At 41.5% G+C, this 23547-nt stretch overlaps 2 protein-coding genes across 2 annotated transcripts; both read right to left on the bottom strand.

Annotated features, from left to right (window-relative positions):
- Positions 1 to 6010: 6010 nt before the first annotated feature.
- Positions 6011 to 18694, bottom strand: LOC118428597 (neutrophil cytosol factor 4-like). Its single transcript, XM_035838698.1, has 8 exons — positions 18617 to 18694; positions 17088 to 17269; positions 16675 to 16762; positions 8021 to 8119; positions 7642 to 7728; positions 7371 to 7432; positions 7017 to 7082; positions 6011 to 6705 (listed from the first exon to the last, which is right to left on the bottom strand). The coding sequence occupies exons 1-8, from the start codon at positions 18620 to 18622 to the stop codon at positions 6441 to 6443; spliced, it is 855 nt and encodes a 284-aa protein (XP_035694591.1). The 5' UTR covers positions 18623 to 18694; the 3' UTR covers positions 6011 to 6440.
- Positions 18695 to 19178: 484 nt separating this feature from the next.
- LOC118428596 (neutrophil cytosol factor 4-like) lies at positions 19179 to 20279 on the bottom strand. Its single transcript, XM_035838697.1, has 3 exons — positions 20131 to 20279; positions 19542 to 19626; positions 19179 to 19352 (listed from the first exon to the last, which is right to left on the bottom strand). Exons 1-3 carry the CDS (start codon positions 20154 to 20156, stop codon positions 19179 to 19181), a joined length of 285 nt encoding a protein of 94 aa, XP_035694590.1. The 5' UTR covers positions 20157 to 20279.
- Positions 20280 to 23547: the final 3268 nt, after the last annotated feature.

The raw sequence follows: 23547 nt of genomic DNA, 5'->3' as shown, positions 1-23547 counted from the left end.
AATAACTTTTACAGATTACAGAAAAAAAACTTAAAACTTAGTGACGACTTATCGATAGAGTGCAGGTATCAGAAGTTGCGTCCTTGTTTTTTCGTACATGTCTCAGCATTTGTTTATATCTATCTTAAAAATCTTGATGACAAATATGCAATAAATGAATGTGTCAAAAAGAGGCAAACACTACATTACTCATTTACCAGTGTCTGACAGTTGCTAAGTTGCATTTGACTAAATAACAACTAAAAAGCGCATTGTCTACCAATGTTCGCGTCTTAAACGCCTTATTTTAGTAATGGCTTCTTGGAGCAACATTTTCCAACTTAACAAATGTGTCAAGATACTGGAACACTACGTTACTCATTGCGAATGTCTGGCGTTTGTTAAGTTACACTTGACTATATTCTAACGGGAAGGCCTATAGTGTATACATTACAACATCTTACACATGTCAAAATACGGAACACTCCATCTAAAATTAATGCTTTGAACGACCAGCAGTTGATCAAAGTAACAACTTCTTCAGGCAACATTTTCTGTTTGACGGATCCGGACTCCAAAACAACCCATTATTTTGTAATCGTACACAAATAAACGCACCACACAAACAACTTGTATGTTTTTCTTTGTCGAAGTCCTGAAAGGTTGACCAAACATCTATTGAAATTAACCGTGCTGTTGTGCTAACAACGGTGTTTGCTTATAGATTCTCCCATACTGTATCCACTATAGCAGGACGTGCTTCTCGTTGGAGACATAATTCTACCCTAATGAGATCGAAGACTTTATTTGTTATGGATTGTTGACGATATAATGATCAACGCACAAAGCTGTTCACATTAACTTTTTAAGAATTTGTTACTCTCTGTTCGATAGGTAAACTCAGCTACATTCTGGGAGGCGATAACCCTCACTGTGTACAAGTAGACAAATATATCCACGAATGCTTATACCATAGAACCAATAGTGTAAATGACATTCTAGACCCAATATGTTGACGTATTCATACCTATAGATATCCATATATGTCTATTTAGTTGTACTGTAGGTAGTTGTTATAGACCTTACGAAAGTCGCTGTACTTTTGTCGTGTCAATAATGATCTCTCATAATAAAAATGACAGCTATAGCTACTACTGTGCACTTACCGCGGTGCGCAGACGACACAACTCCGCACAAGCACCCCTATCACCCATCTCCACACGACTATTGCTGTATTACGTGCTCTCTCGCTACAATCTGTGTATCTATCCCGCTACAGCCTTGGCAACCGCGCGTTGATATGGCAACGGGAGCACTTCTCCGCGGGGTGGAAAGTATCGACCGACAGCTGTGTCAATCTCGTCAAGTTGCTCGAGTCTTTAGGGTGTTTGCGTCGGTGTTAGAAGCCTCGCTACACACAGGTCTCAAGGTACCATGACCTCGTCTTATGACGACTTCCACTCACCTTGTTTTCTTTCTGCTTGACTCCTTCTGACATCACTTAATCTCAAGCGCCTCCAAAACACTCAGATGTATCTTATGAAGGAATTCCTGACTTGCTCTACGTCCTTCCCTCCCGAAGAACGCGCGCGTCTTTGATTCCAAGGTCGAAAATCAGGACCTTCATCGCGTCCTCGTCCCATTCACAATCATAACTCGTAGATATAGTTGTCAAAATTCCTTGAACATTCTTGGAAAAGGTCTCTGAAGACGGAAACGGCGATGCTTTACTCGTTTAAAGTCGCGGAAAGTCGCAGGAAAAGATCGGAAGTACGTAAGAACAAGACGACACCGTACGCAAGTGGCCGTAGCTAGTTCCCGGTCACAAGTCAACAGGTGACCCGACCACGCTGTGCAAACCGTTCACATGGCAGCCATTGTTTCCCTGGTGTTTGTTACCTGCAAGCTTCGCAATGGGAGAAACATGTTTGTCACATTAGCGTTTTTTTGAGGTAGACGTACGAGCTTGCAAACGAGTTTAAGTTCATGATAACAAGTTAAGGAAGCTAAACAAAAACTCACGATTGAAGGAATAACTTTCTATCGCGTTTGCTCCCTGCGAGCTTCGCAATGGGAGAAACGTGTTTGCCACATTAGCGGTTTTTTTTAGGTAGACGTACGAGCTAGCAAACGAGTTTAAGTTCATGACTAGAGTTCCTCGAACACACATCTTCGCCAAATAAACATTCTTTATCGAAGGTCGTTGTTTTTGAATGATTAATGTATGTAATTATGGCTATAATGGGCCGGATAAGCACCAAATACAGCTTAATACGAGATGTTAATATAGCAAAGCTGGATATAAGGTCTTTAGTTAGGCTAGGTTAGGCTAGGTCTTTAGTTTTATGTAAGATTTCACTCTACAAAATGTACATTGCAGTCTTTTCGTAAAAAAAGAAATAATAAACAAACTTTGAGTGACTGGCCTATATATTAGATAATAGGTCATCTAAGGGTTACCTAAGGGTCATACGTAAGGATTGTTACGGCCCCGCCTTGGTGAATGTTTGTGTCCATCTCATGAAAATAGTAAGTAAAGTTTTGCAATCGCGAGTTAAGTCAGAGGTATTTTACACAGTCTACCTGGCCTGGCTATCACGTCAGGCTACTCAGATCCCCCCATTCATAGCCCCGCAAAGACAAAATAGCTGATTGACAGGCATAGTAATTGCTAATCTCCAAGTATTAGTATATTCATAAGCCTTACTTAGATCCTCCTCTACAACCTAGCACAAACCGAGACAAGATACGATACCACCCGCGTTCTATGACCGCACTCGTACAACCCGGAAGTATATGATATTGTCGTAATCGGTTGCACGGAAACCCCCATGCAGTGTGAAATCGAGGCCAAAATCAGGCAAAAAGAGCCAGTTTGAAGGCCAACTTTGACTCTTCAAATCTCATCCCGAAATAGTATTTGAATCATTAAGCGTACTGTATGCGATCGAACAACTCATGAGGATTACGTTGGCACCTTTGACAGCCTGATTTGGCCCACCGCGATGTTTTAATCTTTTTTTACGTGACCATGTCTTATGCCTCAAACGGGCAGGGGTGTAACACCCTGCCATGGCATGACGATTAGTTCTGCTCCACCTTTGATTTGTCTGTGCTAAGACCCGGAGACTGATGAGGGCAGGGGGTTAATTTGGTGTGACTGGCCCTTGTCAGGGAAAGGAGATCAGGCTTCTGCTTCTGTCTGAAGGGCTTGAATGATAAATGAAGATTAATGGTCCACACATTAGTGCTGGACTAGGGTGACAATGGTGCCAGTGTCATGTTGCACTGCACACCACTTTTGTAAGGGATGTGGTTCTCTCCATGATAAGAATCCCAAAGTAATTATATTAAGTAGATCGCAATTTACATAATTAGCATCTCATTATGTTGATAATCACCCTAAGTACCTACCTACCAAAAGCAAAGAATATCCATCAATCCCCTCTGCAGTTATCCTTTTTAAAAGTTACAAACTATAAGACCCACTGCAGTTCCAAACAAGCTGCCAGGGGGCCCAAAATTACACCATTTACTCCTAGTCCCAACAGCTATCCATCACTTAAAAATCATGAACATGGCACTTCTGGAAAATTTAGGCGCAAGCTTTGACGCTCACTTGCAGTACCAAAACAAGTCGCTAGGAGGCCCATTATCGAACTTGACCTTCCTTTCTGTGTCCCCTACCTATCAACAAAATATCATTAGCATCCATGTAGAACATCTCGAGTTATCGTGTTAACAGACAAACGCAATTACATACAAAGCCAGCTACAGCACCATAGGTAAAAGCTAGCTAAACCATTCTCGCACATGACAATCCTTTACACAACCGCTACACACCTGCCAAATATCGTAGAAATCGCCCAGCTGCATTTTGAGTTATGCTTCTCGAAACAAACCTCGAAAAAATACAAAGGTCGCTGCTGTACCGTAGGAAAACGCCAGGTAAACCATTTTCAAACTAGGCATGCCTTTCGACAACCGCTACACACCTACAAAAAATCAAAAAGTTCCATCCACAATTTCTCGACTTATATGCTGTTGACCTACATACAGACCCAAGTAAGCAATCTTATAATCTTCGCTGGCGAAGATAATAACAAGTTGTTAAGGAATATAATACCAAGATGTTAATATCAAGATGTTAAGGAAGCTAAACAAAAACTCACGTTTGAAGGAATAACGTTCTATCGTTTTTGCTCCCTGCATGGTTGGCAATAGGAGAAAAGTTTTGCTATATTAAGAGGTAAACGGGAAGTCATGAAATCTAACAAGTTAAGGAAGTTGAACAAAAACTCGCTTTCGATAGAACAAATTTCTTGCAGGTGTTTGTTCAAAGCATGCATGGCTCGCAATTGAAGAAACATGCTTGCCACATTAGCGTTTTAAGGTTTAAAATAAGAGATACATTTCCACTTACAAGAGAATTTCAAATATACTGGCTAAGATACTATCAGCTCCTTAGTGAACTTGTCAATAAGCCTAGTCTTGACCAAAAAACAGACATCAGGCAGATTTCACACTGCTTAATAATACATTTGTATATACTTTTATTTGAAGGGTGCATCACACTCCTCTAATTTATAATCTTGCACATGCACATATTGGTCCTTTGGTTGCGTTGGGAGCATTGAAAATACTCTTAAGCCTTAGATCTTCTGACAATTCATTTACAGTCAACTAACAATAATGGTAATATTTCCAAATCATGCAATGAAAGGTTGTGTCTCAAACTAAAAATACCTAAAGAAAAATCCAAAATAAATGAGAAGTTATCATAACACCGGACCTACAACATACAGTACAGCCTGCAAACTATTAACCCATGCACAATACTGGAACTAACTGAAAATACCTGACGTTACATGATAAAACATTTGACATGATGGTAAAAAAAACACAGAAAGTGATATGCATCTTTAGAACGTTAGATATGTATTGATGTTGGGATATGTATAAGTGAGAAAAACTCAGTCACATTTCACTGGTGTCTAATAAATAGAATGTTGGCATCATAAATTAGCTAGCATGTGCATGTTAGTGAGCTAAATGTTGTTGCGAAAACTGCAACAAATGTCCTATGAATGAACAACAGTAACCACCTGTAAGGCAACTGCACAACTTCAGATTGATAAAACTACCTAATGTGTCAGTCTTTAAATTAAATGGAATTCATTTACATTGTTTATTGTGGATTTCTTGACAGTTGCTCCCTACTATTAACTTCCATGTTAGTCACAATCATTGCCACAATGCAGCTTGAATAAAAAGATATAATGATATGTATAGTCACTTTTCTTTATGAAGTGGTTGACAGTTTAGATTAGTCGCTTTTCCTTATTCTTAATTGTTTGTTTAGTCCGAGTAGTACAGCCTCACATATTGCATTTTGGTAATGGTATTTGCTATACTGGACTCATAGAATATACTTCTATTTACATCTATCTAATGTTTTTAAGATCATATTGGTGTCAATTTGCTATTCTGGACAAATAAAATGCTATCTGTTTGACTGAAACTGTTAGTTCCTATCCCTACTAGCTAATCAAACCAATTTAATGATGATACTGGCATTTGCTATATGGACTGGAAAATATAACATTAATTTGATTTCATTCAAGACATGATTGTCGTTTGCTCTTTTGGACCTCCACAATAACACAGTTTGCTACATGTATGAACTAAAAAAAGCATAATGGTAATTAAGAGATACTGGCCTTTGGTTTGGTACTTATCAACACAGAAAATATGAAGGTACGTGTACACAAATTGTTGATTATGTATGACCTTGTCAAAGGTCACAGTCACCTTGTCATAGAAGGTCACAGTCACTGTTACAGTATGACCTTGTCATAGAAGGTCACAGTCACTGTATGACCTTGTCATAGAAGGCCACAGTTATCATATGACCTTGTCATAGAAGGTCACAGTCATCATATGACCTTGTCATAGAAGGTCACAGTCACTATATGACCTTGTTGTAGAAGTTCACAGTCACTATATGACCTTGTCATAGAAGTTCACAGTCACCATATGACCTTGTCATAGAGGCTTCAGGTCACAGTTACTATATAACCTTGTCATAGAAGGTCACAGTCACTATATGACCTTGTCATAGAAGATCACTGTGACAGTCAATCTATCTAATGTTACTAAAATGTTCCACTGTGTCTGGAACTGTGATGGCTACCTATAAAATGAATCTGTGACATCTCAAGGGACTACTTACCAATTTTATTTCAGGAATAAATACAGTTAGAGTTAACTTACTGTAGCCCATATGATATGAGAAGTTAGCCTCCTTCACAGACCTTCTAGGTGCGGCCTGCATTTATTTTGGGTAATTTTAAACGAATGTTCAGGTTGAATCTTGCAAATACAATGCTCCCCAAAATAAATGCCTTACTTAGAAGGTCTGCAAAAGAGGCAAAAATGATTACATCTTTGGAGAAGATCAATCATTGATTTTGGGTTGCGAGAAGGTACGACCTCCTTGGAGTCGTGTCCTTGACATGATAAACAGAATAGTCCTTCTCCAAGGTCGCGTGGACCTCCCACGGAGCGTACTGGCTGCTGCTCAGCTGCCGGCTCAGTTGCCGTGGTAACGTCTTCTTCTCCGACCGGTCGATCATCAGATCCACGTCGTCCTGGTCCTTGATTCGGATCAGATCTCCCTCCCGATCCAGGTAGTTCAGAACCAGATCCTGCCGCTGCAAGGATTGTCTGGAGGTATGAAGGTAAAAATAAATGTTAAACATAACGTTTACCCACCTGAGGAACAAATATCTTAGCTTTTCAGCTTTAGGTGACTTCTTTTCTGATGCAACAAAAGAGATTTTGATCTTGGTAATGTGTATTTGGAAGAGTATAATCATAATGCACTTTGTGCATAATATCATATAATTTTTCTTTTATCTTTTATCACATGTCACTCTTGGCTTCACAAATGTCAAGATTTACTATAACTGATTAATCATGTACTGTCTACTTACAACAAATGTTTCTTGAAGTCAGTCAAAACCAAAACAACTCACCTGACTAGAGTTAGCAGCTCCATAAATACTGGTTTCTCCACAAAGGTTGGATGTACCTCGATGTCCCTGCAAAAACAATGGTATAGTGCCTTCAAGTTGGTTTCTTTCCAAAGGCATATTAAGATTTAACAAGGAATTTGATAAAAAGAGACACCCAATCAATTTTTCTCACCATTTTACATACAAAAACACTAAATAGTATCACCAGTTCTGAAAAGTTGCAAATCTAATGGACATTTACATGCACTTAGAGTAATATATTCCATTCTAGATTGAAGTGAAAGCTAACAATGTGAAGGAACCTGTTTACAAAAAGATATCACTAAGAGAAATCACAGGTACAATGACTCTAACCTGACTCCGCCGGAGTAGTGACAGCAGATCACAGCTACTGGCTCAGGGTCATCCCACTCATCCTGGAAAATATTTAACAATCTTGAGATTTTTCTAAACAATCTCCAGATTGTTTGTAACAATCTAAAGATTTTTTTTGCAAACAACCTCTTATCTTTTGCATCACATACATTCCAATAATAAATCCAGTTTTTGTCCCCTAGAGATCAGCGTCTACTAGAAAGGGGACCTTAGTGACATATTCTGTTGATCTTTAATCAGCTGTTCTCACCTCTCCTTCCTCCTGGTCTTCATCCAGATCCTCCACAATCTCCACATACGCTGCAGGGAACAGCCCAGTCTTCATGTTGTACCTGCCCTACAGAGAGAACAACCAGCATAATTATACATCTTTAGGTGTAGTTCAGTGGTTAGCGGCCCATCCTCTAGACCAAGAAGCTGTGAATTTGATTCCTGACCAGGCTTTTGTTGCTCATTCGAAATGCACGGTACTGGAAAGAGTTGCAGTCCTTTGGACAGGACATTAAGCCTTGGTCCACCATTTGCAGGTTTGATGTTAGGGAGATTTTTTAAGCTTCACAGTATCATTCCAAATTCAGTCGATTACAACACTGTGCTAATATTAATAAGAAATCTAAAGCTGTACATACCTCTATCCAGTCCTGGTTGACCCTGTGCAGCAGGCTGACTGTAGTACCAGCTGTCAGGGACAGCTCATCTGTGGTTCTAGCCTCAAATGGATACAGGACCTGTGGGGAGGGGTACAGTACAACACTGTAGCTGTCTTATATTCAGCTCACAACAAGCTTTTGTAGTTACTGTTAGTTATCATTGTCATTTATCATCTATCTATTGGAGGTACTTGTCATATTGTATAATATTTATGGTTGATTTGTGGTAAGCGTTGTTACAAAGACATTTTCTCAGCAGGTATATAGGGGGACAGTGATATGAGGAATAACACGACGTGAGGTTTCTCTTCACACGAGGATCAACACGAAACGTGCCATTGCTCGCGTGCCGCTATCTTTGCACGCTCGCCCCAGGTAAAGGCCAATTACGTGCACTTCTTCAATTTTAGCGATGTCCGCACGCCTATATTTTCTCGCCCTGGGTGACGTGCAACACGTGTGCTTCTTCAATTTAACCGTTGTCTGCACGGGGAGCCGGGGCCGGGCAACACGGCTATATTTTCCCGCCCGCCAGACTCGGCACTCAAACCAGGCCCATTACGTGTGCCGGGCAACATGGATATATTTTCCCGCCCGTGTGCTTCTTCAAATTCGACCGGTGTATGCACGGAGCCGGGTCCGGGGAGCAGGGCCCGGGCAACACGGCTATATTTTCCCGCCCGCCAGACTCGGCACTCAAAGCAGGCCCATTACGTGTGCTTCCTCAATTTTACCAGTGGCAGTGTCTGCACGGAGCCGGGCCCGGGGAGCCGGCCCGGGCAACACGGCTATATTTTCCCGCCCGTGTGCTTCTTCAATTTTAACAGTGTCTGCACGGAGCCGGGCCCGGGGAGCCGGCCCGGGCAACACGGCTATATTTTCCCGCCCGTGTGCTTCTTCAATTTTAACAGTGTCTGCACGGAGCCGGGCCCGGGGAGCCGGCCCGGGCAACACGGCTATATTTTCCCGCCCGTGTGCTTCTTCAATTTTACAAGTGTCTGCACGGAGCCGGGCCCGGGGAGCCGGCCCGGGCAACACGGCTACATTTTCCCGCCCCTGTGCTTCTTCAATTTTACAAGTGTCTGCACGGAGCCGGGCCCGGGGAGCCGGCCCGGGCAACACGGCTACATTTTCCCGCCCGTGTGCTTCTTCAATTTTACAAGTGTCTGCACGGAGCCGGGCCCGGGGAGCCGGCCCGGGCAACACGGCTACATTTTCCCGCCCCTGTGCTTCTTCAATTTTACAAGTGTCTGCACGGAGCCGGGCCCGGGGAGCCGGCCCGGGCAACACGGCTACATTTTCCCGCCCGTGTGCTTCTTCAATTTTACAAGTGTCTGCACGGAGCCGGGCCCGGGGAGCCGGCCCGGGCAACACGGCTACATTTTCCCGCCCGTGTGCTTCTTCAATTTTACAAGTGTCTGCACGGAGCCGGGCCCGGGGAGCCGGCCCGGGCAACACGGCTACATTTTCCCGCCCGTGTGCTTCTTCAATTTTACAAGTGTCTGCACGGAGCCGGGCCCGGGGAGCCGGCCCGGGCAACACGGCTACATTTTCCCGCCCGTGTACTTCTTCAATTTTACAAGTGTCTGCACGGGGCCGGGCCCGGGGAGCCGGCTCGGGATTGACATTGTAGTCCAAGATTTTGTAGCATGTAATCTTGTTTAATACGGCTAGCGCTTGTAAGGACTCTCATTCTCCGTAGTGCCTAGTGTGTTTTACTTCTGTAAACAAAGTTGACGCTGTGTAAATAATGAATTTTTTTACAAATAGATAGCTTTTATACTAATTGTGTGAATTTTTCAACCTAAGTAACGAGCCTGAAGTAACCACAGCTCAGTCACGCTTTTGTGGCAATATATATATCAGTGTTAGTTTATCCCAGGATAGATTTCTGTTGCCGGTTCCCCTCAGATTGTACCTGATCTGTGAAGTTTAATAAATAAATGAATAAAAAATTTAAAGTACACATTATTTTTTGACATCACACGAAGTCGTTTCTCCCCAGACACTATGACGCCATCGCCTTGTCAAAATTGATTGATGATCTCTCTTTGTCACGAGCCCGAGGCATGATCAAAGGCTGCCGCGGGCTGCGCGGGAAAACTTGAATGCAGCGAACTTGTTCAACTAGAAATTCTCACGCTTACGGTGCACGAAATCAAAATATGTGGGGCTTATATCTGATCTCACTCAACAATCGGAGACGAATTCAGCGCTCAACGCACATGTTACAAGCTAATTCTTTCTGGATACAGCGTTTTTGGTCCGGCGATTGAAATGGACTACGAATTCGAAGGTTTGTTAAAAGAAGGAAAACGTGGGGAAGTGTGGTTTGTTAGCTAGAAAAAGCGTAGGGAAGTGTGGTCTGATCGGACGGCTAAATTCCGCTGACAATCATTCTTCCCCGGGGCAAAATGGCTATCGTACTGGGCTATCACACAATTATCATTGCTACTTGAATTGCCAAACTCGTAACTCGAATCCGACGCCATTTCCCGTAATGATTTGTTTGTACTCTTGGGTGGCGGCGAAACATTGTAGTTTGTCCTCTCCGTTTGGACTTTACTTGAAACTGACTCTACTCAAGCTTCTGCATACCAAATGGCTGCAAGGCGTATTTGACCAAGTGAACAAGTATCCAAGCCATGGCGGAGAACATAGGCACGTCGGTAAATGTTATCATTGCGTGAAACTATAAACAAAGATCGCCGCCATTTTGTTTTATGTAGAATTATCGCAGTTTGCACATTTTCTTTCCGTTAATTCAAGTGCCATGGCCAGTAGCTTACCGGTACTCGATTTTAGTGGTACATTGACAGTAGTCACAGATTTTGTAGCATCTAATCGTGTGTAAAACGTCTTATATCATAAAGGAAAATTCTACCGGACTCGTAGTGCCCAGTGTGGTTCACTTCTGTAAACAAAGGTGACGCCATGTAAATAATGAATTTTATTACAGATGGCTTTGATATGTGCGATTGTTACAACTCCGACAAGACGACTCAAAGTCGGAAAGAGTAATGAAACACAATTTCTGATAAAGCATCTCATAATTGACTTTATCCCGTTAAACTCAGTAGATCAACTGTTGTTTGCGAAACTTGACAAGGAAAGTCACGGTTTGTGGCTATATATGTCAGTGTTAGTTTATCCAGATATTTTCAAACTACAAATAATTTTTCCACAACATGCGAGAATGGTCCTTCCCAGACACCATGGCGCCACCGCTTTGTCGCGAGCCCGAGGCGGCATGACCAAAGGCTTCCGCGGGCTGTGCGGGAAAACTTGAATGTAGCAGACTTCTCACGGTTACGGTGCACGAAATAACACTAACAGAATATGTGGGGCTTGTATCTAATCTCATTCAGCAATCGCAGACGAATTCAGCGATAAACACATGTTACAAGGTAATTCTTACTGGATATAACGTTTTTGGTTCGGCGATTGAAATGGACTACGAAGTTTTATTAAAACAATGGTTAAAAGAAGGAAAAGTCTGGGAAGTGTGGTTTGATCAAACGGCTAGATTCCTCTGACAAATTAAATCTACGCTCAGCTATATATAGTGTTATTTCATTTCAACCTACATGTAAAACCCTACCGTTTTTAAGATGTTGTCAACTACCTTTGAGATGGATAATGAGTTTCTGTTTGTTTTCTCTCCAATACGCAGGTACAATATATCGAAGCTCAGTGGTTTGAAGTGTCGGAGCAGGAGGTTAATTACAAGTATAGCCTCCTTGGTCGAAGGAAGAACAGTCTGCCAGCAGTTGTGTTGTTCTGAAGTGTGTGCATGTATCTGTGTGTGTCGTTCAGTTCTATATATGTGTGTGTGTGTGTCGTTCAGTTCTGTTGACGATATTTTGTTAATCCTAACACTACTTTCGTTTATCCTAACCTTCTGGTTTCAACTAAGTAAGACGCATTTTGTATATAGAGTAGTTTATACAATAAATTATATACAGTAACAATATTGAATAGACTTTTATAGTATATAGATTGTAATATCGCTCCTTCACAAGAACAAGAACACCAATGCCTGAAGCCTGTGTATAATATTATTGCCAAATACTTCCAAATAAATTCAAATACTGCTATTCGAAAATTCGAAAGTTTTTTTTACTAGAAATGTCAAATCCCAATACCACTGTCCCTGTAAAATTAGCCCTTTATACAACAAAACAACATCTGGTGTTCGGATTGACGAACTAATGTCTAATCAGCAAATCAATCTCGCTAACTGGTGACAACGTGGACGGTGTTTTTTTATGGCAAACTCGGGAGGGGGGGGGGTAAATGTTGGTTTCTTGTATTTTGCCACGAAACAGACAAAAGCCAAAGATTGTAATACACATCTGTGTCTAGAATGTCACGTCCAGGACTCTGGTGCACACTCTATTGTTCACAACTCGCTGTGACTTGAATGTCCAAAATGTCCTGCAACACATCAGCGCTAACGGTTGTTAAAGCCGACAGTACAGTCTGACCGTCGGGTCGTGAAATACACTACACTATAGACGTCTTCATTCATTCATCATTATCACCTATCAACTTACCTTTTGTTATATGTAAGTAGGTCGGTGTGAACTGTCGGAACAAGTCGGAGCAAGGAGGTTAAAAAAACAACCTCCTTGGTCAGAGGAAGAGTTTCTCACGCCGTTTAACTTGTATGTTGATCTCTTTCAACTTCTTGTTCTGACGAAAAATTTCTGTTCTGGTTTGCATGAAGATTGAAACTTACCTTCTATTAACTGTGTTCAGAACAACGGTTTTACCAAGGAGCTTGGTTTTACTAACACAAGTTGCGTCTTGACTTACCCTACAATAAATGACATTTGAGGAACAAGAAGAAAAACGAAAAGTCTTTTCTTGCAAATTAATGGTTGATTCTTTCCGTTTTCCACCTTCGAATAAGGAGATTCAAACTGTTTTTCTTTAAAATTTGGACCTTGTTACCCCTTCATTTAATTTGGTGGTAGGAACTTTATAATAATATTCCTTTCACATTGTTTTCCGTACTAACTATTACATTGGATCCATTTCAAAATATACGAAGTACGGAATAAACAAGATACGGTAAATTACTAGTATAAAGATAAGCGCCCAAAGAAAAAACAACCATCCATGAAAGCTGCTTGTCAGTATAACAATAGAACAGCTTTACTTGGAAACAACAATGGGAAAATTGCCTTGGGTAGATTTGTGTTGAGTTTGTGTTCAAGAAAAGCTCTTTGGTTCAAAATGACATTTTTTAAAAATAATTTGTTTTCATTTCTTGTTTATTAAAAGTTATTTGTGTTGGCGCTGGCTCTTTGCATAAATTAATATTACTTCTAGTACGTATTACATGTACATGTATTTCTGACACGTCTAAAAACTGTTCTAGGCTGTTTTTTTATTAACAACACCTGTGCATATACTAGTACATGTACAGTACGTCACGACATACTAGTGTCGTTACTTTTGAAGCATCAAAGGTAAGTGTATACCATGGTCATAATTCGTCAGCAACTACTTCTATTTCGTCGGAAACACGGTACGTTGATAATTTAATATATAGAAATTTACAAGTAAACTGATACATTTGAAATGAGACATATTGGAAAGCAAATGGATCATGAATGTAAAGTCCTTTCCAAATTCTCTGATCGTGTCTCCACCGACAGGAGCAAGTTGGAAATAGAACACATCGTACTTCATTCAAATCAGCCAGATAGACATTGATTTGCATGCCATGGAGAACGTTGCCGATGCAAATACTTAATACATTATACAATGGTGTTCATCACTCGTCGGCAACACGGTACGTTGATGATTTGATAGAAATTCATAAGTAAATTGATACAAATTTGAAAATTGAGACATGTTTGAAAACAAATGGATCATGAATGTTTTAAGTCCTTTCCGAATTCTCCGATCGTGTCTCCCCCGACATGAACATGTTGGAGATAGAACGCATCGTACGGAGTTCATTCAAAAGACATGCGTATATTCAAGACATTATAGAATGATTTCCATCACTCTGTATTATAAGCTGCTAACAACACCAATAATCAACCAAGGATAAAGAAAATGTTTCGTGCAGGATGTGTCACTCAAATTGATCGACGCGGTGAAATTGTCTCCACCCATCCAAACTACTAGTACACATTCGGTAGGTTCTCTTTTTGCCATAACACGACCGGCATCTGAACAATTAAGTCGAGTGTTCGTACATAAGATGTATATAAGATTATAGATAGATATAAAATGAAACATCTCTACCAAATAGACGGGGAGGTAATAATTGTATCAAATCAACCGTAAATAAATTGTGAAATGGAGTATTTTACAATGTTAAAAAAAGGTGACTCGTCCCAGGGAGTCTCGCGGATTGAAGTGGTAGTTCGGAAAAAAAACCCCAAAGAATTCGTCAAGGGCAGGCTCTTATGTGAAGTGACACAACGGCCAGATGGAGAGAACTACATGATACGTATCTTTTTGTTACGATCGCTTGGCTAGAGCCTATATTAAGAAGCTATTAAAATTCCATATGAATTTCCCGACGTCGCAACACCTTCCGCTAAGATTTTGTATAAATAGAATTAAGTAATGCTTATTCCTATATTCGGGAGTTTTCTTGGCTGGATGTGAAATGAAAACTGTAGTTATCGTTGTATTTCCCTTGCCAACATTTACCCCCGACGTTGCAGCCAACAGGTTATAATCTGTCGTTTTTCCCAAGAAATGTAACCTTATTAGTGTTATCGACATAAGTTACAACTTACCACATTGTTACACAGTATCTATTGACTTGGTTTCTCAGATTATCTACAGAAAATGTAACACGATCTTACCTTTTTATGTCTCCATTGAGTCCATTCTATATTTTGCAAATAGTCTCCAATCAGGTCGCATAAACACTCCGATGCCGGTTCCACTCCTCTGCCAGCTTTTGATACTATCTTATGCTACCGTAGGATCTCCTTGGACATAATCTTGGAAAATCGAACTACCGAAATGCTGTGTACGTTCGATCGATAAGTCAACAATCTTCCAAGTTTCCACCTTAAAAATGAAGTAAACACAAAGTAGCATGGCGAAGTTAGGGTACAGTGGCGAACTTGGGATCATCCATTATTCATTTCAACCATATTTTTTTTATTTGCAAAATATAAATATCACACTAACTTTTGTGTGGACTGAAAGCAATGAAATCATTTCTTTTAGCAGGGATTAGGATGAAATCTGTCCATCAATTTTGCCACAATGCGATACCAAGGTGATTAAAAAAGAACCTTAGCGATACTAATAGATTCATTATTACATGTATTATAGTATACCTGACACCCCTCAAAATAAATAGTATCGCCCAGACCGAGATGCTTTGCGCTTGTTGGTTGCCTAGGTAACACGTGGGTAAGCAGCGCGCATGCGTGCATATTTTGTTTAGCCGCGTCATTCAAACAACAACCATGTTTACAGTCGGGCCGTTTATTTACAACCTGCGTCACTACTTGTTTCGAGTCAGCCTTTGGGAAGCTGTGGTTTAGTCACACATAGTACAAGGTATGAATTCTGTTTTGTAATGTTTATCATTTATTTTCAGCTACGTACGCCGTAAATAGATTGGTTAGATATAGTAGAAAATGGTATGGTGTCGGCGGAGCATTTCCTCGTATCGTTTGTAAGTTTACTACTCGCTCCTCCAAAGTACCAAACTAGATCATCAGTTTTCGTTGTAAGTTCTTTGTAAATAAGTAAAAATCTACTACTAGCTTGGTATCGCTGCGTCAAAAATGTTTGTTTACACAAAATATGTTGTTTACGCTGTGCAAATCTTGGGCTCTGTAATGAGGAAACGCACGTCGTGCGACTTTCGGTTATAATGAGGAATTGTACGCCCGACCTCGCAAAGCATTGTGCGTTGCAAAATAGCGGCAGATGTTCCAATCTACCGCTGTAAACTCCTGTTTTTTAAAGGAAATTTACGCATTTCAAGTCCGACGTTTGCGACACGTCACTCATCGTATCAATGCGCTCCGTTTTACGCCACCGCTTTCCGCTTCTTGTGTACATGGATTACGTGCCAATTCGGGTTGCTTTGAGGTCATGCACGTGTCTGTTGACTACGCGAGGTACCTCGGCACGCGCAATGTCCGCCGCTATGCCCGTCGCTTTTGCGCCCACGAAAATGCGTGTCCGTTCTGTGCCCAAGCGTGCGAAGTCAGCACGGAGCGAGGTAATGCACGCGTTCGGAGTTTGCGTGAAGTTGCTCAAAACTCGTCAATCGGCACGAAACGTGCTATTCTTCAAGCGACGCTATCTTTACACGCGTGCGGTTTCCGTCGCGCGACAGTAACTCCGCACCCGTGCAAAGATAGCGGCGTTTGAGAAATGGCACGTTTCGTGTGGAATGACGTGTTTTGAGGAACTTCACGTCGTGTTGTTCCTCGTTTCGGGTACCCAAAACATAGCTCTAAATATGCAAGCCTTGGCACATTGATATTAGGTTTGCAGGACTGAAGTTTCACCTATAATATCAACAAACCTACTACTGATTTTGATTATAATTTACTTTTAACCTGAGCCATAACATAAAGCTAACTGAGACTAGCCAAGCTAAGGACTACTTTGAAAGGAAAGTAACTCACCTTAGCCCTCGGTCCCTTGACAATGGATGGGGGCTTGGAGGGACGTCTGGGCACAGGTGGTCTGGGTCGGGAGGGTTTCACCTTTGGTCTGGAAAATACCCAGGAGATGGATATATATTGTGTACAAAATATACAAATGAAGCTTGTTTTATCAACATTGTTGAATCAAAATCTGTAGCACAACAAATAACTCTCTAAGCCAAGTTCTGCAAGACTTATACACACTTCTGTACTAGTAATCTGGACTAAAGATGACTACATGATACTTCAACAATAAAAAAAGTGTATCACACTTTATGGAAAGCTTGATCATTGCCATGAATTGGATAATATAGTTTTGTTCATCAATATTGTTGTATCTGAATCTGTAATAAAAAAAACAAGCTTGTTCTCTCCCAAGTTCCCCTCCATACCTTGGAGAAGTCTTGATTGCTGAGTTGGAGTTGAGTGAGGGTTTCAGAGACGCATGAGGAGCACTTCCCACAATGCCCTGCTTCTCCCTGTTCTCGAGCGCGAGAACGTCGCTCTCCGTCTGGCCGAAGAACAGCCGAACGTCCGGGTCTCGCGAGATCTTAGGGTCCAGGGACAACAGCTCCTGGGGTTATAGACAATAGGTCACTGCAGGGCAATGACCCTAACTGACGCAGCCGCAGAAGGCCCACTTCGAGTCCATACAGTATTTTAGCCTATTTTTGACTTGTAATAGGAAAATGTAAGAAACATTTCATATTGGTGAGACAGTTTAGGGTGCAGACGTTCAGGTAATGCAAAAAAAACAAGGTTTTGGTCTATTTTTTAGGCTTGTGCTGACCCCTAATTTGAAGTGGTCAGTCCCTAAAATGACGTCATGAAAATCAAAGATATTTGAAGGCTGCGGCAACTTCCGCTGGTCGGAATTTTTAAAAATCAGACTGAATGTAGATGTAGATGTTCATGGATGAGATGATGACACCCTGAACTTACTCATTTCTAAATTATTGCCTGTGCAGATTTCTATTGGTGTTCACTGGCCTGCAATGACCCAGTGGTGGTGTTTGCCCTGCATTTGGTAGGTCGTGAGTTCAATCCCGGGCTAAGTCATACCTTACCTTACCTTAGACCCTCCCGCAACACTGTTGCATTGGTCGACTCGTCAAGCATACTTTCTCCAAAGGTTGCGGTCTTGAGCAGCTACTGCCATGCTTTCCATGAGACCCATTTTCCTTCCATCATCTAAGACTGTCCGTCTTAGTGTAGTTTTAGGCCTGCCCCTGGGGCGGGTGCCCTTAGGAGTCATACCAAAGACTTAAAAATGGTACATGCTGCTTTCTCTGCTTAGCACTCAGCATTAGAGAAAGAGTATGGAAGTTGAATACAGATACCACTATAACCTGTGGACTAGCCCCCTGCTGTAGTGATCGCTCAAAGTTGTGTGGCCCAGGGCTACTGAAACGGAGATGGGCACCGCCCTATGTACTGTCTGGTGCGGGAAGGACTTTGACTTTTTGTGTACATGATGCATAGTGTATATTAAACTGTTACCCTTTATGTTACTCCACACCTGCATGTAGGGCTGTGTACCTAAAGAAATTTTAGGTACAGGTACAGGTACACGGGTTTAGGTACAGGTCCGGACCTTTACCTGTACCTAAACAAGTTTGATCAATCATCTGTAAGTTATAAACGTAGCCAACTGTCTTTTTTAGTGAGAAATTGACATCTTTATATGAGGATTTAGATATTTGAACCTCAAAACAAAGTTTTCTTAATTTTCAACTGCAAGATGATCAAATTGCCATCTTTGATTTGGGGGATTTACTTATCACTACTCCCTGTAGTCTCAAAAAGTGGTGTTTAATAGCAATTTAGTGTGTTTAGGTACATGTACAGGTACACAGATGTTTAGGTCCGGACCTGTACCTAAACAATCTTATAGGTATGGTATTTAGGTACACAGCCCTACCTGCATGTACTTGTTCAGCTCAGGCTTACGTCTCTCTGCCACCTCGCGGATCGCACTTCTGCCGAAGTAGATCTTTCCTGCAGGAATGGAGACAAAATTATTGTTGTATAGAATACATTATGTATAAAGCTAGACAGAATAATTGCAAGCACTTATTAGTCCCACTTAAAAAGAAGTTTGTACTTCAATGTATACTTGGAGCATGTTAACCATGCCATCACACTCACTACAAAACATAAAAAAATGGCAGGAAGTTTGAACTATGCCTTAGGGTATGGGATGGCCAAAACTTATATATATGATCAGTCCTCAAAAGTTGCAGCACTGGTATCAGTGTCTGTTATGCCACATTACTATTTGGAAAACTACATTTACTGTAGTGACAAAGCTTATTAGGCATTCAAGAGCTGCAAGAAGCTGTACAAAGCAACACAGGACAAAACAAGCCACCACTTGCAAATGCTACCTTTCCACTCGTAGTCATAAAGTTAAAACATCAGCACAAGTCATGTCTTTCATGAGACATGGAGTAGCTCTGATAAATTTTACACATTTAGATATTTTAACAAGCCCCAGTACCAGGCAGGGAAGGCAGGACCCTGTCCTTCTCATCGATGTCTCCAGCTTCGATGGGGAACCTGGCCAGCAGATCGCTCTGCAGGGCGTCGAACTGGCTGTACCGGCGGAAGATCTTATACGAACTGCCGTTGTTCAGGGTCACCTCAGTCACATACACCTGGAAAAACAAGAACTTTTGTTACTTCAATTGTACTCCTCTTCTTTGTTTTGAGGTTATTTGCCAAGTTTTATTTTACCTCTTAACACTGGGAAGGACCATTACTCTCTTAGATAAGTGTGGTGGGTTCTTTAACCAGTGTAGGTATGCAGAAAAAGTATTCTGAGCCCTGTTAAGACTCCTTCTCACATAGTAGTTGGTGATGCCTCTTCTCTTCTCCAGGTCAACTATCTTGGCAGTCACTGCGACGTTGTCTGGGGTGGCCCCACGGACACTAGATGTAACGACACAAATGTATGAAGAAGGTGAACCATTTTGTTGTGTGTTGATGTTTTCATGCTTACAACATTTGTATGGATGATAATGAATGTTTTAATGCTCAACAATGACTCATGCAATCTTTGCCATTTGCTTTCCACTGGTCTTATATATGAATTTATGAATATATGAAACGTGATATCAAAGTATCCATTATGAATGTATGAAAGGAAACATTAAGTATTAAAAGTGATTCTATTTATAAGTATTTTGTTTTGTGACAGTGTCTACATATAGGGTAATTTTAACCAGAATGCTTCTTTGTATTAGAACATGCTCAACAATCCATACATTTATACAATAGTTTGTGTTCTATTATACGGGTTCCCCTTTTCTCTCCTCAGTTCCTCATACATTTCTCATGCACTTGTCAGCATCATATGCAACGACCCGTGAGGGGGAGGGGGGTGTTGTACCGCTACTTCAGATAGTCATACTTTGTAAAACACAACGCACTCACCTTCTACTTCTGATAGGCCTCGGCATTGTCCGTTTGTCAGCTCATCTCAGAACTACAGGGATGCAGCAAAGAAGGCGAAAAAAGGAGTATAGAGGGCAAGAAAGTGAGAGAATCGTGCAAAAATGTTAGCAGCAGGCGGCCATCTTGAACGGGGAACAGGTGGATATTGTATCCTAGCGGTTCGGTTGTAAACTGCAGGTACCAGCTGGTATTGGTGATCGGGTAGGCGTGGCACGTTGTTGCACGCAAGGGAGCGAAATAATTACTCAAAACGTGTCCAGATATAAAAGACAAACATTGGCCACAGGGGTAAAGCTGAATAGGAGACACGTGCCACAAGGCACGTACCTATAAGTACAATGTTATTTTGAAGAAAGTGAGTTTTGAATGAAAAAAATAAATTCTGTTTTCTTTTCAGCTTGCCACGGACACTTTGCGATCGTTTTTAGAGGGCCAACCTCCTGTGAATATTTAATGTAAATGTAAAACATTTAATTTGTGATATAAAAATTTGAGTGACTTTTGCATGTGATCCCTACGAGTTTAATAGAGGTTCAACCAGTTTTTCTAGTTAGCTGTACTTGTATTGAATTGTTCTGCCAGTTCATTCCTGTGACGCTAAGAAGAGTGATGGATGTCACTCGAAACGTCCGGAAGTAAATATCCGTTTTTTATCCAGTTGTAGAGATTAAATTGTATTTGAAAATTGTTTACCTGAATGTCTAACCTTCATGAACGTTAATGATCGTCAATTTGTGATAGTCCTTAATAGAATTCACGACTGCCAGATGCGCAAAAGGACGCGTGTTTTTTTGACGTCGAGCCAAGAAGTCCATCAGTGCTGAGGATGGGTTGTAAACCTGAGAAATCCACTTACAAACGGAGATCGAAAAGTGATGCCTGATGGGCGTTTTTCACTTTTTGTCCTGTGCGACTTCAAGCTAACATAAGCTTTTCTGTTTTTCTTTTCTTCAGATAACCTCCTTGTTTGTAAGGAGTAGAGGTTCATACGCTTCCTGACAAAATTACCTCTGGAAGTGTCAAAATATCACTTTCCAAGCAGAGGTTGGTGGGGAAAAACCGAGGGCGCTCTTGTGGAATAGACGGGGGGGGAAGGAGGAAAAAAAAGGGGGGAAAAAAAGAAAAAGGGTAAGGAAAACTAAGAAAAAAACGAGGGGGGGAAAGAAAGAGAAACCAAATTGGAGAAAAAAAGGACGGAAGACAAAGAGGAAAATCCGAAAAACAACAAAAAAAAAAAAAAAAAAAAAAAAAAAAAAAATAAAAACAAAAATATTAGCCGGCATTAAAGGAAAAGGTCACGAATTTTCCCCACCAACCTCTGCTTGGAGAGTATGTTACTCTTAGTATATTCCAATACGGTGGAGTTTCAAAGGAAAGCCAGGGAAAATGATAATCAATTTAATCCTGCAAACGTTATTTTTGAGCAGAATTTATGGATCGTTGCCATAAAACCGTGACAGGTTGTCCGGCGTAAGCCAGCTTTAATCCGTTCCCTCTGTGATTTACTCCGATTAGATCAATTCTACCGTTCCCCCGAGACAGAGGTGCTGAAATGGGCCCCAATTTGCCAGGATTTCAGAAGACGTGATGCTTTCTTGAGGGGACTGGCCGTTCACAGTAAAGGAGTCAGTCTATAAAACTTCCTTTTACCAAGCCTATGGCCTTGAAAAGAACAAAAAGGCTACTTTATACCATGAAAAGTTGTATTTTAACAATAAAGTATTGGAAATATTAGGCTCATAAGTAATGATATTGTCTAAAATTAATGTTTGATACATTTTTTGCCACCACCTAGGATACGTAGCGCACTTTCCCTCGGTCTTGTGATAAGTATCCCGTCATGCTCTAATCAAAGATGGCGGGATTTGTTGTGGAGGGAAGTGTCGTCCATTCATCCGAGTTTCCAACCTCTTCTTTCTGACTCCCTCGAGTCGTTAGATCGCTGTTTCTGGACGAAAACCGAAGCTCTCAAGACCTCGAAGACACCCCGAAGACATGGCGTTAAGGCGCGATCTGTGTGTGAAGAAATCCTACAAGTAAAGGCGACCCTTACGACATCGCGATGGCTTCGGGAAGAAATTTTCCCCGCCTGAGTTTTTCCGTGGCGTGCGCGCTGTTCTTCCTTCTGTCTGGACTGTCAGATGGGACCGCTCTGCCTCACAAGAAAGGTAAACCATCTGTAGGGTAGGGGGGAGGTTTGAAGATTTCATTTTCCCGCAGTGGTTCCGCGGCTAACGAACGTTTACACGGCTGAGATTTTTGCATGTTGCGTATCGAACGTGATCATCCGTAGGCGAGTTTGAAAAACCGCTAGAAATTTTTTTCCTCCTGTGCGGCATGTAAAACAAACCAGAGAAGATATGAAAACATCATACAAATCACTGAAAAGGCTACACTTCGTTTATGTCTCGATCGCAGCGCAAACGTCCCGTTGGTGCAAAAATGATGCACCTGTTTTTAGTACCGCATATTTCATCGATCTGATGACCCGAGCACGAGGTTGTGTTTGCGTTTCTTCATGACGCAAGGGGAAAATCCTGACCTGGCATTATCCTGTTACTGTCAGCGTCTGGCCCTGATTTCCGGGTTTCATGGAGTCATCTGTGATAAAACAGCCTAATAACACATCCTGGACGGAACGGCTATCATCATAATGTATTGTAGTATTTGGCGTAAGGGTTAAATTGTTTGGCGCAGAACCCTGATGCATATTAAAGTTTGTAGGTTTGGATCCCATGATGACATGCCATGATGTTGAGCCCTAGCTTCAGTTAGGGATGTCCCTTGGATGGAAATTGGAATGTTACTGGAGGCCCTGTGTTTGAGGATAGTCACATTTCCTGTACATAAAAGATCCCACCACTTATCAAAAGAGTACTATAACTTACTAAGGTCCTTCCCGGTGGGAGTAGATCAACCCTTCCTGTCTGTGTATCTTGATGACCCGAGCACGAGGTTGTGTTTGCGTTTCTTCATGACGGAAGGCGAAAATCCTGACCTGGCATGATCCTGTTACTGTCAGCGTCTGGCCCTGATTTCCGGGTTCTTGTTCATGTATGGTTACAGGGTAACACCCCTTAGTGTTGGGGCAATCCACCCAGGGCGCAGTACTACTGTTTTATAATTGGCCATTCCTCAGGTGTTGTAACGGGATCAGTTTGAAGGGTGGTTGGATATGGTAGACTATTTCCAGGGTTTCATGGAGTTATCTGTGAAAACACTCATCTCCAAGCGGATCCTGCGGTAGCCAGAGGAGTGAAGCCGACCTCGGAGTGTGTTGGGCTACCTACATAGCAAATGTACACCTCTTGGCTGACTACACTTCCTGTCCAGTTTGGTGCTATCTTATGCCATTGTAGGATTTGCTGGGAGATAATGAGAACACATCCTAATAAC

This window comes from Branchiostoma floridae, chromosome 13 (genome assembly GCF_000003815.2).
Source record: "Branchiostoma floridae strain S238N-H82 chromosome 13, Bfl_VNyyK, whole genome shotgun sequence".
NCBI classification, from domain to species: domain Eukaryota; kingdom Metazoa; phylum Chordata; class Leptocardii; order Amphioxiformes; family Branchiostomatidae; genus Branchiostoma; species Branchiostoma floridae.
Note: the sequence above shows the minus strand (reverse complement) of the source record. Positions and strands in the feature narration are given on the sequence as shown.

Coding starts and splice junctions, on each gene's coding strand:
- LOC118428597 (XM_035838698.1), bottom strand. Junction 8,120..16,674: donor TCAAGGGACCGAGGGCTAAG/GTGAGTTACTTT, acceptor CCCTCCCCACAG/GTCCTGTATCCATTTGAGGC. Junction 7,729..8,020: donor TCAACCAGGACTGGATAGAG/GTATGTACAGCT, acceptor TTCTCTCTGTAG/GGCAGGTACAACATGAAGAC.
- LOC118428596 (XM_035838697.1), bottom strand. CDS start 20,156: ATGCCGAGGCCTATCAGAAGTAGAAG. Junction 19,627..20,130: donor AGGCCTATCAGAAGTAGAAG/GTGAGTGCGTTG, acceptor CGTTACATCTAG/TGTCCGTGGGGCCACCCCAG. Junction 19,353..19,541: donor GAGGCATCACCAACTACTAT/GTGAGAAGGAGT, acceptor TTGTTTTTCCAG/GTGTATGTGACTGAGGTGAC.